This window comes from Adiantum capillus-veneris, chromosome 11 (assembly GCF_014529385.1).
Source record: "Adiantum capillus-veneris isolate H3 chromosome 11, ASM1452938v2, whole genome shotgun sequence".
Lineage (NCBI taxonomy): Eukaryota > Viridiplantae > Streptophyta > Polypodiopsida > Polypodiales > Pteridaceae > Adiantum > Adiantum capillus-veneris.
The window spans coordinates 38,554,617-38,573,200 of record NC_140941.1 but is presented as its reverse complement, the minus strand read 5'-3'; the positions used below and the strand labels follow the sequence as shown (position 1 = coordinate 38,573,200).

The following is an 18,584-nucleotide window of genomic DNA, read 5'->3' as shown; positions in this document are numbered from 1 at the left end:
GAACCCTGAAGTCTTTCGAGTATATCATCGATCCTCCGGATGGGAAATCTGTTTTGGTTCATTATTTGTTCATTTTGGACCCAATTGGTCAGTCAGATGGCCGGTTCGGTGATGTACTATTGGGAATCAAATCAATCGTATGATCTTTTGGACGAGCAGGAGGTAGACTCTCCTCGTAAGCCTTCGGGGAAAACAGTCATCCTGAGCTTACAAAAATTCTTGTCGTTTTTCGAGGTCAGACATATCACCTGAGGTAGTATATCTACCTTACAGAGGATGAGGTGTTGTAGGTATGCCTATTGCTATGGTAGCAACTGAAGCTACCACGCGTAGTGTCTCCAAAACAGGCCCAATCTCAGAACCTTTCCTGGAAAGTAGCGAGAGGTACTCTCTCCTCAAGCCGAGGAAGCAGACCAAAATGGGCAGGTATGCTTCCTCGACAAGAACATCAATAGCTAGATCGAAACTATAGCGCCACTCGAAAATGAGCCCTGACTGCTCAAATGGCCAAGGGGCTCATCACAATGACCTTGGACGATATCTCGTTAGTCTCAAACTCGATCGAGTAGTAGCTGCACCCGAGAAACAGAGGTCGATGATCTTTTCCACCTCCGATAGACGGCGAGCCTGGAGGAGGTCACGCACCTCTCCTCTGCTAGGTCGGGTGCCAATTATCTTGCAAATAACACAGGTGGCCTAAAGGCGCTCCACCTTTGCTTCTGAGCTCGCTTGCTCTATTGGCGAAAGAGCGAGTCGGATGGTAGGTTCTGCGGTGTTGAGCAAGGGGGCTTCAGTCGAGTCCCTCTGGGGCGGAGCAGAGTCTTCCATCTGTGCCTGTTGTTGTGAAGGCTAAGGAGGACGGGTCAGCTGCAAAGGAGGTGAGTCGAAGAATGAAGAACAGCCCGACCTACCTTCAAGAGAAAGGACAACAGAGTAGCGCGCTAGGGGGGGGGGGGGGGGGGGGGGGGGGGGGGGGGGGGGGGGGGGCGATGGCGAAGAGCCGCAACGCGCGTCAACAGCCAACTCTTTTTCCACTTGCAGAAATCTTTTGAGGTTTATTGTGATACTTGTGAACGCAGTTTGGGTGTGATCTTAATGCAAGAGGGCCATGTAGTAGCTTGGAAGAGTCGGATACTCTCAAAGGCTGAGAGGATTTCACGAAGTTATGAGAAGGAACTCTCAACAGTGATACATGCTTTGAGTCAATGGAAGCATCACTTGCTTGGCGCAAATTTTACAATGAACATGGTTCGTGAGAGTTTGAAGTACTTGTCCCAAAAAAAGTTGTCCAAAAAGCATATGAGATGGGCCAATACCCTATCTCAGTTTCATTTCTAGATAGTGTATCCAAAAGGAAAGAAGAACATGGTTGCAAACACCTTGTCTCGCAAGCCACAGCTATCCGTTGATACAACAATGCATCGTTAAGACCTTGATGAGACGCGGGAGTAGTATCCTACAAATCCGAATTTTGGTGAAATCTTTGATAGGGTACAGAGTTAGGAGACAATTTCAAGATATTCTCTCAAGGAAGGGTATTTGATACGAAAGACCATGTTGTGTGTGATAGGTGGTTGCACTTCATCCATAGTCACACGGAATGGCCATTTTTGGGTACGTCATACCCATTCCAGTCCTTGTAGATAAGTATTTAGTCACGGGGAATGGCAATTCATGCCATCCCCGTTCCCTGTTCCCATTTCCCATTTCCCATTTCCCATTCCATGTGACTATAACTTGGCCAAGGGTTCCCGGGTGTCAAAAATGAGTATCCAAATAGTTCCTGCTCAAGAATCATAGTTTTTGAGGCCTTAGGTGGACCCTATTTTCAATTATGTGCTTCTATTAGTGCACGTCTACGCTAAATCCAGCTATTGTTCAGTATTACTCCTCTGCCAGACTACAAAAGAGTCCCATTGCAATGCTTTGGACAAATTTGACTCTTGTTGATTGTCCACCCGTTAGAAACTTTGGATCAAAATATCATTCGAGTTCCAATGGGCACAAACTGAGGATAATAAACTATACAGGATAGTCAAAATAATTTGAAATAAGTCGCGCATCTTCCCACACACAACTTTCCTGTAGTGATGCTATACTTTTTCAAGGAAAGATGGAAAACCCACATGCCGTGCACTGAGGAACATAAAGGAGCTAAACACTACAAATGATCAAAGAATAATATAGTGCGCACGCACACGCACACACGATAGCTATAAAATTATACAAAAGTCTAATATATTGAGTTCAATATCGAGGGACATTCGATAGAAAAATCATCCGAAAAAGAAAGTTTGAGAAAAAAGGAGGATCACAAAAATGTGCTATGCAAGTTTATTTGAGACTAAATGGTTGTATGCTTTTGCCATGCATAAATGAATGAGAACAATTGTAACCTTCTAAAGAGAAATATCATGCCTAAACACAAAGAAGAGGCTTTGTGAAGTAATGCTTTGGGCATTGAGAGCTCTTATTCACACTCGCTAGAAAAAGGAAGAGCTTTAGAGTGATACACCAAATATATACATCTAAATGAACCCAAGACAACCTAAAAATCGTAAGCAGTTATTCATTTGTACAGAAACCCTTCAATAGAAAATGTTAAGCTTACCTGGCCACAGATACAATAGGTAGGTTCATCTGGGTCAATAGGTTGGTCTTCTCCATCCAAAGGAGCAGGAATACTCTTCTTTTTATGACTTCCAGGTGGAGGCATAAGTTCACTATCCCTATCTCTTTCACCATCTTTTTCCCAATCTCTTTCCCTCTCTAATTTGAAATCAATTCTCTTTCCCTGAGGTGTTGAAAATATTCCTTTCCTTTTTTCGTCTCTGATACTGGTCAATGGAATTATTGCCGGTTCATCAAGAGGAATCTTCCCTTCTGTTATAACCAAGAACAAGACAAGAAAAAGTTGCTTCTCCATCACGAAATTACCAACAAAATCGAATGCAATGGCTTTTAATAACCCTAAAGAACCAAAGATCTGGACCCAAATGGACTGCTCTATCCTTCAAGACCAACAAAAAAAGAAACGGGCCCACCTTTTTTTTTTTTTTAGAGGGGGGGGGGGGGGGGTGTTTGTTGGGGCTGTCCCACCAGCCCTCAAGTAGGCAAGTAGGCAGAAGCACAAGAAAAATTCACATGGGTGGAAATGAGTACCAACTTGGAATAAAACCAGCTGATATAGTAAGAAACATGAAACAGCAAAATATGACTACTACTATTGTCAAGCTCTGCTAGATTCGTGTAAAGGATCAGATACAAAATTATGACACGGAAACAACTAGTAACTTTGCACCACAAAGACAAAACCCAAGTGCCCAAGCAGAACCACATTCTATGTCTTGAAACCAGTAAGCAATTGGACACATCCATAGAACATAATCTTTTGGTGCTAAAAAATTGACTTCACTGATGGATCTTGATGAGTCCAATTCAACTTGGCAAACATATGAAATGTAACAGTATCCTTCCATTCTCTAGGGGTTTCTTTGACAAACACTTGGCATCAATTAAACCCTGGTTTTTATTTTAAATGGAAGAGAATGTCACAATTGTCACTATATTATCCCTGTAGTATTAGTTCCGAATTATGGTTTGAAATACTATGCAAATATAAGGATTCACCAGCGAAACATTGTGTCCTCTCAACTGCATTTGCCTCTTCACCAAATATTAACAGCTCCTTCATTGACTGGCTAGCATCTATCGGTTGGACCCCTCAGCACCACTAGACACTCCTAGTCAGCTTTCTTCCATCCTACACACCTCAGCTATTAGCAGATTCCCTCATCACACCCACACAGGCGGCATTGCACCATTTGGGATGATGACCTATAACCAATGGTATAATGATAAGTGCAAAGAGCTATAGAAATGCCTCCCTGCAAAGCCTGCATTAGATGAGATCACATAGCACTAGGCTTGAAAGGAGCAAAGGACCCTCACCCGCCATAAAAAACGGAAATTTGAGGCCCAAGAGCTAGAATTGTTTGACTTACTCTTGGGCAGAGATGCAACCATAGCAAAGCAGCATCTGATACAGCCCAACCCACCCACTCTTGTTGAGGACCCACATAGATGTCACCAAGAGGTGTCTCTTGGTCTCTACTTATTATATTTTGTTTTGCATCATTATTTATTTATTTTTACGTTACCACAATACCCCTGAAATTTAGGGAATTCTCAAAATATTCCTCAACTTTCAAAAATTTCCAAAATACCCTTATATCACTCTTGGATGGATTGCTCCATAATATTGCATAGTTTATTCTTTTTAACAAGAGTGATCTATCTTTAAGTGTCTTATATATAAAAATACACCTAGCAAATAGAGCCATTTGTATCTACTAATAAGAAGTCAGTTCAGCTTGAGAGCCCACAATACCATCTCAAATCCTACTTCTATCATCTTTTTTTTCCGAGAAAAAGATCCTTCTATTAGTTCATAAAACTGCCCATAGGGCTACAACCACCTCTACTAGAGAGGGCTACATCAACCAAAAGGGGAGATTCTCCCAATGAAAAAACAGCATATGTACAATGAGGACTAAATCAGGAGATGGGAGGAGGGAAAAGCCACACAGGTGGACGGTAGTGCCATCTGAGTTCACCCCCGACCATGGTGAAGAAAGGCCTAGGGCGCCACGGTCGAAGGAACGCCTCTTTGCGCTCCCACACGCGGTCGGAGCTGCCCTGAAGTCTCTCGAACTGTCCCCTGAGAGTATGGGTCAACTCCAACCAAAAATCTCGATCAGTCTCCGCTGGTCTACTTCTATCATCTTCAGTTGAGAGAGAGCTAATCTTCTTATGAAGAGTTGCAAAGAGTAAAGTCTTTCGAGATGTTTGCGAGAATAACAAGAGGTATTTTGGGAATTTTGGAATATTATAAGGGCAGTTTGGGAATCTTTGGTAAAATATGAGGGGTATTTTGGGAGTTTTTGAAATTTGAGGTTGCATTTTGGAAATTGTTCTAAATTTTAGGGGTATTTTGGTGATTTTTCCTATTTTTCTTTTCTGTCTTTTCCCCAAAGCTCTTGCTACGGGCAAGTGGACGAGACCTCAAGTTTCGAGGGCAAATGCATGGCCATTGAGAAATGAGCCAAGGCCAGTTGGCCACAAGCATGACTTGTGTTTGAGCCAGTTCACGTTAAAATCCAAAGTGTGCGCCGGTTTATTTGCTTGGACGACATTTACAAATGTGGACAAAGTGCGTTAAATATTGTGTATGTATTGAATTTAATGTGAGGACAATATTTGTCCTAGTCATGAACTAATCAAAATTTCACTTGCCCAAGAGTTAAGAGGCTTCATGAAGTGGAAAGTGGGACACATGGCAGGAGGAGAGCTATTTGTCAACCTGCAGGAAGCTTAGGACACCTAAACCAATTTTTGGCTGATTTGAGGGCTGTTTTGGCAAATTTTGTAGGTTTACACAGCTACAGAGCTCCCTACTGGCATACTATAGGTGTTGGCACTCATTGGAATGCACTCGTTGTTAGGTGCAACGGAATTGAAATGGTGAAGATAGGTTTTACACTTCCACAAATGTTTACTTATGTCCTTGCATTAATGATTGCTTCTTGGCGTAAATGATGGTTCCTTTTATTTCCCGACCGAGAGAGAGAGAGAGAGAGAGAGAGAGAGAGAGAGAGAGAGAGAGAGAGAGAGAGATGACACCCGATGGGGTCCCAACCAACCCTCTCAAGGGCCCCCCACACAATTGCTGATGTGGTATTTGCTTTTGATTTGGTAAATGGAATGAACACACATGCAATACCTCAAGTGCAGACTTTAATGACTCGAATGGGGAATGTCACCTCAGTAACTCTTCAAGATGAAGCACCTCCTCGTCAGTACCCAGCCTAGGGAGTTGACCACATACGAAGCACCTTTTATAATGAGTTAATAACTTTATATTAAGTGACATTTTCAGCATTCAGCAAGTCGGGTTATTCTGGAAGTGCCCTACCTAACCCTAGAAGCCTTATTAAGGTGACCCCCAGGTCACCATTCGAGTCAAGTCAGTCAGTACCTGCAGAGAGAAGAGAGAAGCAGGCAGAGCTCTCGAGTGTTTTCTCATCAGCAACCTCGAGCATGGCATTTTCCATCAAGCACCATATCAGCCTAGCGTTTTCAGCATACAGCGGTAGAATAGTACCGCAACCCAGATCAGCCCTAGCGTTAGTAATTCTCAGCCCTCAAGCATCAATTTCAGCCAATGTTTCCAGATTCAGCCCTAATTCATTAGATCGGCCAGCATTTTCAGTTTTCCGTCCATCTTCATTGTCGTCATCAGCACCCTCGACATTAGCCATAGCAGATCAGGAATAGCCTCGTCGTTGGTTGCAGATCCCCTCAATTCCACTAGCGTTTTTGCATTTCAGCTCCTAGCCTAGCAAATCCAAGCATCAGTAGCAAGATTTCATCAGCATCTAGGACCAATTGTATCAGCATGTGTGCAATCTGAAGCAAATACCTCTCTAGGGATAGAGAGAGTGTCCCTTGGAGGGGAGTTTGGGGCCCCATCCGTTGTTGCTCTCTCTCTCTCTCTCTCTCTCTCTCTCTCTCTCTCTCTCAACCTTCACTCACAATATCTCTCTTTTCTCTTTCTGGTCTTTTGCACATCTCTCTTATGAAGTAAGAATGCGAACTAAGCACTCATCCTAAGGTATCACCATAAATCACTTCCGTTGCACATTACATACAATGTGAAGTTACAATTTTCACTTCACATTTTATGCTTTGTGATATTTTGGGGCAAATGCTACAATGTACATAGTGTCGTATGTAAGAAAGTGGTATCCGCGGTTGCAGTTGTGTACATACCTTGTCGAGGAGTCGAGGCCCTAGATGTGGCATTGTTGCGTGTTTTATCACATTAGAACATGCTTAATTTGGTTCATAGATGTACATATGTCAAGTGTGTCATGGTGGCACACACTCATTTCGCCTAGAAAGTTCAATGTGGACGAACATAGCAGCTGGCATGCATAGCCGTCAATGATGTGATTAGAGGTCATGATAACAATGAAGTTCAGCATAAAAATTGGGCTCAAGGGAATTTTCTCACATTTTCAGGGATTTTTTTCCAAGCTTGTTTGGGCTTTTCACAACCACAATGGGTCATTTCTGGGCTAAAAAATTAAAAATGGCAAAAAAAGGCCATAAAATGGTAAAAAATAACCCAAATTGAGAAAAATATGGCTAAAAATGCCACATCACTCACAGTGCCATGACTCTAAGCAAGGGGCTCGCTTATTTGGAGTTGAATATCAGCACTTTAAGCCTCTTTCAAGGGGGATACACAAGCTTCTACTATGGTGTTCTAGTGTAGTCCCGTGTTGTTTCTACCTTGCATTTGAATGTGTGAGGGTTCCAAATAGGGTTCTCTCTCCTCAAACAGGTGTATGCCACATCACTCACAGTGCCATGACTCTAAGCAAGGGGCTCGCTTATTTGGAGTTGAATATCAGCACTTTAAGCCTCTTTCAAGGGGGATACACAAGCTTTTACTATGGTGTTCTAGTGTAGTCCCGTGATGTTTCTACCTTGCATTTGAGTGTGTGAGGGTTCCAAATAGGGTTCTCTCTCCTCAAAAAGGTGTGTCGGCTTGTCTATGAAAGTGCCCAAGCTCCCATGAAATCATTTCGACAAAGAATTGGAGGAGGAAGATAGGGGTTTCAACAAGACAAACAAGCATAGTATTTATGTAGCTGGGATGGAGGCTACATGAAATCATCACACACGACACTTTTGAGTTGTTCTTGGCCTTGTGAATGAGTGGAGCTTCCATGGCTAAACTCAAGTTGACACTCACCATTAGCTCCAGTCCTTTACTTGGTTCACATCTAAAGAGTGAGGTCTTAAAAATGGTTTTGCCCGACAAAGAGATAAATATCACCATGCAACTTGTTTTTCCATGAATTTGCCCTTACCTAGTAGGCTGGCATTGGGCCTGGTCCCAGTTTGTAGGGCCCGTAGACAGTTTTTAGTGGGCACCTTTCCATGTTATGGGATAAGTGTTATGGGTTATGGTTGTAGGTGTTGCAGCCCTTCTCGGTCCATATGTATGGGACCTAAGGCCACCCTTTGCAACTAGAGGGCCAGCATTTTGGGTTGCTATCACACTCTCCTCGTAGTGTCCCCCTAGTGTTTTTTGAATTTTCTCTCTAGTGCCTACAGGGAGATCTCTCTCCCACTCACTCCTGCCAATCTTCTTCCTTGCCCTTTCAGCTTGCAGGCCTGATATCAACCCCACACACCTATTGCTAGACGCTCTGCAATATGTTTGAATGTCATGGGTTGACGGTGCTGCGTTGGAGGAGATTTACATTGGCAGAGGGCTGCACATCCCGTTGTAGCTGATCCAGATGGAGATCTGGGTCGAGTTGTTTGGAGTCCAGGTGGTTGTCCATACTTGGAGAGAGCTGCTGCTGCACGAGTTGCTATTCTTAATCCAATTCACTTTTCCACTGCCATGTTGACAATCTGATTTTTTTGAGCCCCATATATACATAAAACATGCACGTACAACGTGAACATTTGTGGTGCATGAGAGGTGACCATACTCATGGAAATGGCCTTGTTAGTTGCTAGTTTGTGCTGTTTTGGTACATCTGAGCGTGTGTGAGCTCTAAAACTCAGCAAAGTGCTTTGAAAAGGATACCCACAGCTGTCTAAAGAATAGGCTGACTTAGTCCACCATCAAGAAACAGAAGCACTCAACCACAAAAGAAATCACAAGTCTTCATTTAGAAGTATGTACTTTTGAACTGAAGAAGCAATTATTATCACTACCAGCTAGCAAAGCTCCAATGCTAAGCACTAAAAGATACACAAAAGCAATTCACAAAAAAATACCAAATAAGGAACTACGAGCCTCTTTCTTGACAGTTAAATGTATCAATGGATTAAAGTTCAAACCTTGTTTGAGATCCTCCGCATATTGGTTTAAATCTTCATCTAGACGTTTCAAGTGGCCATCAATCTGCATGAAACAAGCAATGAAAGATAAACTTAAGCTTTGTACATCTACTAACAATGGTATACAAGGACACCACAAAAATACTTAGTATAAAACATCTTTATTTCTCTATAGAATCTTAAGTTATGATCTTTTTTTTTGCCAGGAATGAAAAAACGTAAAAAGAGATTTCAAAGGTCCTATAGATTGCTTCTCATACAAATTGGGATTTCAAAACAGTTTGCATATAACAAGTTGAAATAGATCCAAAACAATTCACATGTTTGAAACACGAATGAAGGTCTGCTCAAAAACTACTAGGAATAAAATATGACTACATAGATGTGGAGCATTTTCTCAAACTGTAGCAGTAGGTGTGGTGACACGGGGGGGACGGGGGGGGGAGCAATAGCCCCACAAGCAATCTCTAAACAAGAGAGGTACAAGTGAAACTTTGTAAACAAACAAACCAGACATGAGAAACTTTTCCAAGGGGGAGATGAGGAGCAAAAATGCAAGGGGGCTGTGTAGTTGAATGCAAAAGGAGAGTGCCAACGCGTTTCGAACTCTAGGGTCTCATCAGGGCATGATTACCATCTCATGGGGGGGACCTTCCACTAGATCTAGAAGTATATACCTAGATGAATCCAGAATAAGCCAAGATTCACCCTCACAAGAAAGTGCAAGGTATAGACCTATGGTAGTCACCCACAAGACAATATAACCATCAGCTCCATCATGCATAGTATTGACTAAATACCACGACATCCCCACTAACGTCGCCAGTGCCCAATAGTGGATGTAGAACTAGGTACTAACATATGTTCCCAAAACACCACACGCTCACACACAACTAGATCTAGAAGTATCATCGCTTTGTTGATTTTGCTTCTGCTTTCCTGCTCTAAGTGTCTATCCAGTCAAGGCCTCAAAGGACACTCTAAATCCAGACCTTCGTAGCTATTCCTCCATATGCAACACCATGGGAACAAGCCCCTTCCACGTCAAAGCAATGGTCCTCCCCAAAGTAATCAAGGCTAAATAGAAAGCGTTGTACTCAGAAGTTAAATGTTCACAGTTCCATCCAGATAGAGATTTAGTTGTTCGTAAGGATCATCAAGCCTTCAAGGGGCTCCAGTCTGTACCAGGTACACCTTGGAGTAACCGTCAAGTTAGATGGTTCCAGTCTTGTGAGCAATTTGGTGGTTTGATTGACTATGTTCCTAATAAAGCTAACCCAATTCCAGATACAATCAGTCACGAAGGACAGATCTTGGCTTTCGAGTCGAGGTCCACAGTAGCCATTCCGGAAGTATCTTTTTTTCACATGAATAGTCAGTATGCATTTTTCAAGTCTCTCATTCGTGATAGTCTCTTGTATTTTCGTCATTGTCTTTGTGTGTTACCTTTTATAGGAAAGCCATATTGCACGATGCACATGATTCACTCACGGATGAACAAAGAAGCATGAACCGCACTCTAGAAAAGATAGAAAGTTTGTGTTCAAGGAATGCACAATGTTTCATCATTGTAGGTCATGTCAATAAATTTTGTGTTACTTACACCACTCTGTTGCTTCACAAGTCTAGGGCATGCATGTACGGCTAGTGTGCCTCCAGCTTGGCCACCCATAGCATATGCATATAGGTTGCACTTTTGTCCCGCCGCCCAGGTTTGGGGCGGCCGCCCGCCCAGTATGGACTCCCTCAGGCACTCATATATATGGGGTCAGGGGGGTACCCATTTAACACAGATTGACATTGTACGGTCTCATGCTATGGTAGTCAGGGGGGCTGATTGCCCCCTATTCCTCATATCAGCATGTGTTCTCTATCTCTCTCTCTCTCCTCTCTCATGCTTCCACACACGCGCACTCTCACATGGTATCAAAGCACAGGCTCTTCATGTTCTAGGCGCTTCATCACCTTCTGCATTAGGTTCTCCCTCCTAAGAAGAAGATCGGCCAGCGTTTTGCATCAGCCAGGCAAGAGATATGATATGTTGTTTTTTCATCGCGGAGAAACTCTTCTCAACCTGGCGATCAACCTCTTGGCAGCCAGCGCCAGTCTTTTCAGGCATTTTCATCGCAAAAACCCCCTCCCTCCATTAGCATTTTTGCTGCCATCTACGTTTTCTGGCGGAGCATCTAACATTTTTTGGGGGGACTGCCCTTGCATTTTCAGGTTCAGAGGGGGAGCGCTAGTTCCCGCCCACTTGGATATTGCCCTCCTACACAGCTTGGCATCCCGTGCCTTGCCAGCCCTAATCCTCTTCATGTCATTAGATTTCAGCCATATACACCTGCTATGTTTTCTCTGTTTTCAGCCCACTTGGGGCTGTGACCTTGATTCCCCACCCTCTGCACCGCTCTAGGACCATGCCGGGAGCGTACGAGAACGCTGAAAATCGCTGGACATTAGCGTTTTTATCACCATGCAGTTGTGTTTTTGGGTGGACAGCAGCCTCTTGGCTTTTGTTTTTTTACAGAGGATGAAGTTACCTCCTGCAAGGACACCATCTGATGGTGGTCCATGCGCTCTCTCCGTGACTGCTGCAGTACACGGTATCTTCGACATCGGCTTGATCATCTACGGGCGTACCATCCTTGGGAGATCCATTCATTCCAGCCATCATTTGGCCGTTGCGCACTCCAGAGGGGTGGTGACTTGTGGTTTGCTCTGGACACACCTATGCACTCATCAGAGGAGTTCACAGGAGATATGGACATGCCCATGGCATATGGGATTCCAACATTCCCGGAGAAGACACTACCATCTTGGGTGGACAGACACTTATCACTTGACCTCGACACGTCAAATCACTTGCTTACACAGGAGCATCTACATGGACTTAGGGAGAGGATCTTGGATCTCTTCTTCGACAGGTTCATTGCTTGGATCTACAGACCGGAGTGGGACTTCAGTTCTTTGGACTCTCTTGGAGAGTTTACCCACGAGATGCAAGAGATCAGGCATCCCGCGACTATATTCGGAGTCACCCGAAGATTGGCTTGGATGGTAGTGCAGTTGCTCTTCTACACTCCTAATCATTTGGATTGCTACCTTCGGAGTTGTTGATACTCACCCTCAATAACCTTACAGCAGACTTATCCCCCGACCAGACTTATCCCCCGACCTAGGCTACTATAGGCCACTCCCAACTCATCTACCTTGAGAGCCACACCGAGTTGTGGTTCGGTGGCGTTGTTGGCGTGGATTTTGTTCTGGTGGACACCGGAGGATTGAAATGAATGCACAAATCACACCTTCACATTGATATTGAGTGCAAGAAAAATGCCCAAAATTGTAATATTCGTGTATTGCTGGACAGATATTTAATTAATTCAAAAGAGATCCGCAATTGTGACAACATTAGCATGTTGGGAGAATTTCATAGCTTACTCATCACGCTGTCAAGGTGTGTGCGGTTGGAGGCAGGAGATACAGGTAGGATGGCACATACATCTTTGTCTAGCCACTTCACTTCACACCGCACACTGCTCAGTCTGGCTTCCCTTCTTCATACAGGATGATCACAGTGCAGACAGCTTGGTCGGACCACACCTCTTCTCAGAGGCCCTTCACAACGCAGTCTGTTGAGACTGGCTTTCCCCTCATCCTAGATTACCCTACCTACTGACAGGACACCATCCGGTGGTGGTCCATGCAGTCTATCGGTGACTACTGCAGCTTACGGTAGCTTTTACAATGCAGACTGCTTAGTCTCGCTTTCCTTGTTTCGGAGGAGTTTACGACGCAGATTGCTACATCTAGTTTATTTCCTGGAGTTTTTCACAGCTTAGCCACCTGGCCACCTTGGGTTGCAGGTTCATGCATTGGCAGGCTTTCAGTCATTCTCGTGATAGTTCCTGGGCTTCCCCATTTTCTCCAGACGGTTTGACTACACACCACAGATCCTATTGGGCAGGACGCTTGCAAGCCTATGGGCACTTCTTTTACGACACCTTCAACAGACATCTTCATAATTTGCCTCACATCTTCGGCTTCACGCGGTTTTTTCAACATCCTGTGCTGAGAGGGGGTGATAGACTTACACCACTCTGCCACTTCACAGGTCTAAGGCATACATGTACGGCTAGTGTGCCTCCAAGCTGGCCACCCATAGCATATGCATATAGGTTGCACTTTTGTCCGGCCGCCCAAGTTTGGGACGGCCGCCCACCCAGTATGGAGTCCCTTGGGCACTAATATATATGGGGCCAAGGGGGTACCCATTTCACACAGATTGACATTGTACAATCTCATGCTCTGGTAGTCAGGGGGGTTGATCGCCCCCTCTTCCTCCTATCAGCGTTTCTCTCTCTCTCTCTCTCTCTCTCTCTCTCTCTCTCTCTCTCTCTCTCTCACACACACACACACATTTTGCATGCTCATTCCTTGGCAAGACACAATCACTGCAAAAGCACTAGCATGATTGTCCATCGAGCATTGGTATTCTCTTTATGGTTTGCCAAAGTCGTAGTTCTAGGTTGAAAGGTCAAGTTTAGATAACAATCATGTATTTGTTGAAAGGTTTGGCACTTCATTCCCATTTTTATTTGCATTCCACCCACAGTCATTTAGGAAGCATTTCCAATCACCAGAGAAGTAAAAATGTGTCTATGAAATTGTGGTTGAAGTTGTTTCAGATTTCAGGGAGATCCTTCAAAGGAGATTCTTGAAGAAGATGAACTCGAGATCATAGACAAAGTTGAAGACATGGAGCCGAAGCAGATTATTCTGCATCGCTCTCGGCGCGGCTCAAAGAAACAAGCACGACAGTACTTTTTAAAGTTCAAGGATCGAGGCACCCACGATGCAGTGTGGGTCGTCAAAGATTTCTTCACAGATTATCCTGAGTTGTTGGCAGACTACAAAGAAGCCATGCAGCTCGGTACCAGCACCTCACCTTGAAAAGGGGGGACGTCACGTGCACATCTAACCCTATGTGCATGTGGACAAGCTGTAACTCCTATTTCTAGGGTTTAGGTTAGCCTAGGAAGTGTTCTGGCACCCTTGTGAGCCTGTATGCAGGACGTGCATGTCCAGGCAATGTAGAGTAGCTGCATACCCTCTAATTGCACATCCCATATAGCACCATTAGAACCGAGCCTAGGAAATTACCGCATGCGAAGCACCTCTTATTAATGGGTCACCGCTTATTAATAAGTGACATTTTTAGCATTATTTTTCCAAGATCATGGGGGCAAACTAAGTACTGCTCAACCAAGCATGAGATTCCTATATATGTGACCCTAAGGGTCACTTCTCTAAGGGAACATCAAGTACCAAGTACGAGCGTTGGCTCCTCTACCATCGCCCAAGCACCTAGCATCAAACCCAACGTTTTCAGCCAGAAGAACCTCAGCGTTTTCAGCAAGTAAGTACCCGCAGTACCCAAAGTCAGTACCTGCAATACAAGGGCCCAGTACCATCAGCATTCAGCCCATTGCCATCGTTTTTCTACCATCAGTATCAGTGTTTTTCAGCCTCAGCATCGGCAAGTTCAGCCTAGCTTCATCGTCGGATTGCAGAGCCAAATCGGGTCAAGCCTAGCGTTTTCAGTTTCCAGCCTTCAGCCTCACAGAACCAAGCATCTACATCAAGTTCCCATCAGCATCTAGACCAGTGTATCAGCATTTGTGCAATCTAAAGTAAATACCTCTCTAGCGATAGAGAGGGGGGCATAGTTACCAGGAACGGGAAACTGGAACGGGAACGCGGAACAAAATGCCATTCCCTGTTACGCGTACTCACATTTGAAACACGGAACGGGGATTCGGAACGGGGATTCGGAACGGGAACATGGAATGGGAACAGGGAACGGAGACCTGAAAACGGCCATTCCCTATTACTATGGAGGGGGGCCCTTGGAGGGGGGTTTGGGACCCCATCTGATGTCGGTCTCTCTCTCTCTCTCTCTCTCTCTCTCTCTCTCTCTCTCTCTCTCTCTCTCTCAAACTACTGAAGTAGCAGCAGAAGTTTTACCAACTTACAGAGCCTCGTCCGATGGGGCCTCACCTTCCGATGATGATGTGGCATTGTTGCACGGATCAACCGCAAATTACGCTGGACTGCAGACATGGCAACCTCTACGGAATTCCCGAATTTCGCATTGACATGATGATGTGGCAACCTGGACGGATTTTTCACAAAACGCACTGGCAGCTTTTGGTGCTAGTGCTTTCAGATGCTTTTGAGTTTGAAGCTTTTCATGTGGCTGCCTTTAAATATGTGCCATGGGCTCATTCTCTAGCACGCTTCCGGGTGAAGGTACAGAACGTGGAGTATCGGCTTGTATTGAGTTGAGGCAATATAAAGAAATACCGGAAGGGGCGCCAAGGTTTGGGGCCAGTGCACTCTTGGGGTGGAACTCCGCCACTCCCCGTCTCGTGTGTCATGCACTCTCTCTCTCTCTCTCTTTCAGTTCAGTTGTTATTTGAAGTGCTTAAAGTTGTTCATTCTATTCTTTTCCATTGGCACATCGTGCCCATCCCCGTGATTGACTCTCTCTCTCTCTCTCTCTCTCTCTCTCTCTCTCTCTCTCTCTCTCTCTCTCTCTCTCTCTCTCTCTCTCTCTCGTGGAAGTCAAAGGTAAACAGGCAAAGGTTTTCTACTATGATATGAAAGAAAAGATAGCAGTCATGATGTTAGGTGCAGCGGAATGAATGTTGTTTTTTCTCAAGATTAGTGATCTTTATTGCTCAAGGTTCCTTTTAGTTCTTTAGGGAAAGAGAGAGCTTTCCGTTTTGTAGAGTGCTGTGGTCACGAACAAAGTGAGTGGATTGTGCTTGCAAGTGAATGAGACTGAGAGAAGGAGAGAGAAGAGATACAACACCCGAGAGGTTGTAAAACCCTCCTCCGAAGGCCCCACTCTCGTCGGCGAGTGGTCTATTCTTTGATTGCACAAAGGTGTACAATGCGTATGCAATGGACTATGCAACTTGGTCTATGCCGATGACGACGACGATGGCTGAAATCTGAGATCTACTAATCGCTGAATTTCGGGACTGTTTCGGTGGCTGAAAATGACTGTTTTGGCTGCGTTTTCTTGGCTGAAAAATGAGGTTTCTTAGGGCTGAAAAGTGATGGTCTTTACGGGCTGAATCTCCTACACTTTAGGTGAATAATGCCGGTCTTAATTTGCTACTGAAATCCAAAAACGCCAGGGGCTGAAATTGGTCCTTCTGTCGCCGGGGTTCTGCAAATGCAAAAACACTAGGCTGATATGCTGTGTCGTGATGACGCCGGGGCTGATATGCTGTGCACAAATCGCCAACGCTGATCTGATGCAAAAACGCTAGGTCTTCTATGGAGAAAACGCCAGAGTAGTCGCTGGGGTTGGTCTTGCTAAGAAGTTGCCTGTTGAGCAAGGTGCTCATGCTGCCTCTTCTGCCAGAAAGTGTTAACTTGGGTTTGCTTATATAGAAACTTAGCAAAATTGCCCTACCTACTTTTGTTGGAAAGTCACTTAAAAATAATAAGTGAAAATACCAATAAATAGGAAAATAGACTAAATGCACTGGAAAATTCCCCTAACTGATGCTAATGGATTCTAATGGGAATTCCGATGATCATGCTGTGTGCAACCGGAGGATATGCATCTATGCTAAGTGATTGGGAATGCAAAGTCTACGAATAGACTCACAAAAGTGCCAGATCACTGCTAATCTAGACTTGATGGAACCGACTGAACCCTGCTGTGGTGTAGCTTGTCCACGGACACATAGGGTTGGGATGTGTCACGTGACATCCCCTCCTTTTCAAAGTGAGGTATTGGTACCGAACTGTATGGCGTCGAGGGAGATCGCCAACAGCATCCGGAATCCTGGAAGGGACTCTTCGCCGGCCCACTCTGCTGTGTGGGTCGAGCGGTACTTGAACTTCATAAAAGTCTGCAATGCTTGCTTCTTTGGGCCGCGCCGAAAGCGACACAAAGTCTTTTGTGGCTCCTTTGATGCTTTAACTTCGTTGAGAGTCCTGCTTCTTTCGTCTTCAAGAATCTCCATGGTTGAAAATTCCTAAAACCATCTCCAACACAAAACCATGAACATACCCATTCCATGTAAAGTGAAGGAAAAAAATCTTGTCTTCTCTAAAGACTGTGTATGCAATGTAGATGAACATAGAGACGGAGTGACAACCCGTTCATCAAACACATGCAAACAATGAGGTCGAATCTTTTCTGTTTGATCAAAATCAATCAACTGTGGCAAATCCCAATGGAAATGCCCATGCTTAGTGCTCATACTATCATGTGCTCTCTCGAAAACTGTGTCATGCCAAGGAAGAAACTTGGAATGTGACTTCCGTACATACAAACTTTTCAACTTTTCATGAACAATCCGCTTACATTCGTGCTCATCCATGAGAGAAACGTGCTCAACATACAATATGTCATGCCTAGTAAAAGGGATCACATAACGATGTTGACTAAAATACAGGAAACCTTCACGAATGAAACACTCGAACAATGCGTGCGTATCAATCATGCGAACACATAATACTTCCTGTGATGGTTCTTTGGACCAAGGCTCGAGAGCCAAGATCGGTTCGTCCTGAATGATCGAATCGTCCTGTGGGGGTTCTTTGGACCTCGACTCGAAAGCCAAGATCGCTTTTTCGTGATTGATCGAATCTACAACGAGGTTAGCTTTGCTAGAAAAAGCATCAACTAACACATCATCCTTGTGAACAATCACATCTTCTTCATGCAACTCATCATGCTTGTGAGAAATCACATCTTGGTCATGCAAATCACCATGCTTGTCATTGTCATCCAAATCATTATGCAAATCATTGGCATCCAAATCATCATGCTTATCATTGTGCTTCAAATCATCATGCAAATCATTATCATTCAATTCATCATGCTTCTCATCATGCAAATCATTATCAATCAAATCATCATCATGCTTCACACAATCATGCAAATCCTGTGTATCATCCTTTGGAGAAGAAGAGACTGAGAGAGTCTCCTTTTCGTGATTCTGTGCAAAGTACGCCCGTACTTGAGAAAAAAGTCGCAACATCTCTTTTCTCTGTCGATCACTCTATTCTTTGAGGGCTTTGTTCTTACGATCAAATTCTGCTTGTCTTGCTTGGTTCTCTGCGTGTCTGCGTTCCATTTCTTTGAATTCACGATCCAATGTGGCTTGTCGTTCTTTGGCATCCAAGCGTGCTTGCTCACGCTCACGCGCTATGGCTTCCATTCTTACTGCATTTCTTGCTTTGCATTGTAAATCCTGTTCTATAAACAACAGCTTCAACTCCTCCTTAGAAGTTCATGCAATCGCTGTCGTAGATGGGGAAGGGTCGGAAAAACCTTCTGGTGGGGAAAATTCTTCTTCGCCTCTCTCATGCTCATCACTTCCAATCGAAATATCCATTCCGCTTTGAGTGATGACCATTCTGCAATCGTGGGTTATTGTGGGTTCTTGGGTTCTTAAGTTCACGAGGAACTTGGGTTCTTGGGGGTCTTGAGGTCCTTGATTCGTGAGAATCTAGGGTTCTTGAGGTTCTTGAGGTGTTCTTTCGCTTGCAAATCGCGTTGGAGAAGGATCTTCTCTTCACCCGAGTTCTACCCTTTTCTGCGGGCGCACCCCTTGGCGGCCTTG

The 18,584-nt window shown here is 44.4% G+C and overlaps 1 protein-coding gene across 1 annotated transcript in view; it reads right to left on the bottom strand.

Annotated features, from left to right (window-relative positions):
• The window catches only part of ING2 (PHD finger protein-like protein), a 101,341-nt gene that overhangs the window by 41,746 nt on the left and 41,011 nt on the right, over positions 1–18,584 (bottom strand). The window contains exons 4-5 of the mRNA XM_086523011.1: positions 8,929–8,992; positions 2,612–2,883 (exon numbers count right to left, since the gene is read on the bottom strand). Coding sequence (XP_086379137.1) covers positions 2,612–2,883; positions 8,929–8,992 — 336 coding nt within the window. The remainder of the gene's footprint in view (positions 1–2,611; positions 2,884–8,928; positions 8,993–18,584) is intronic.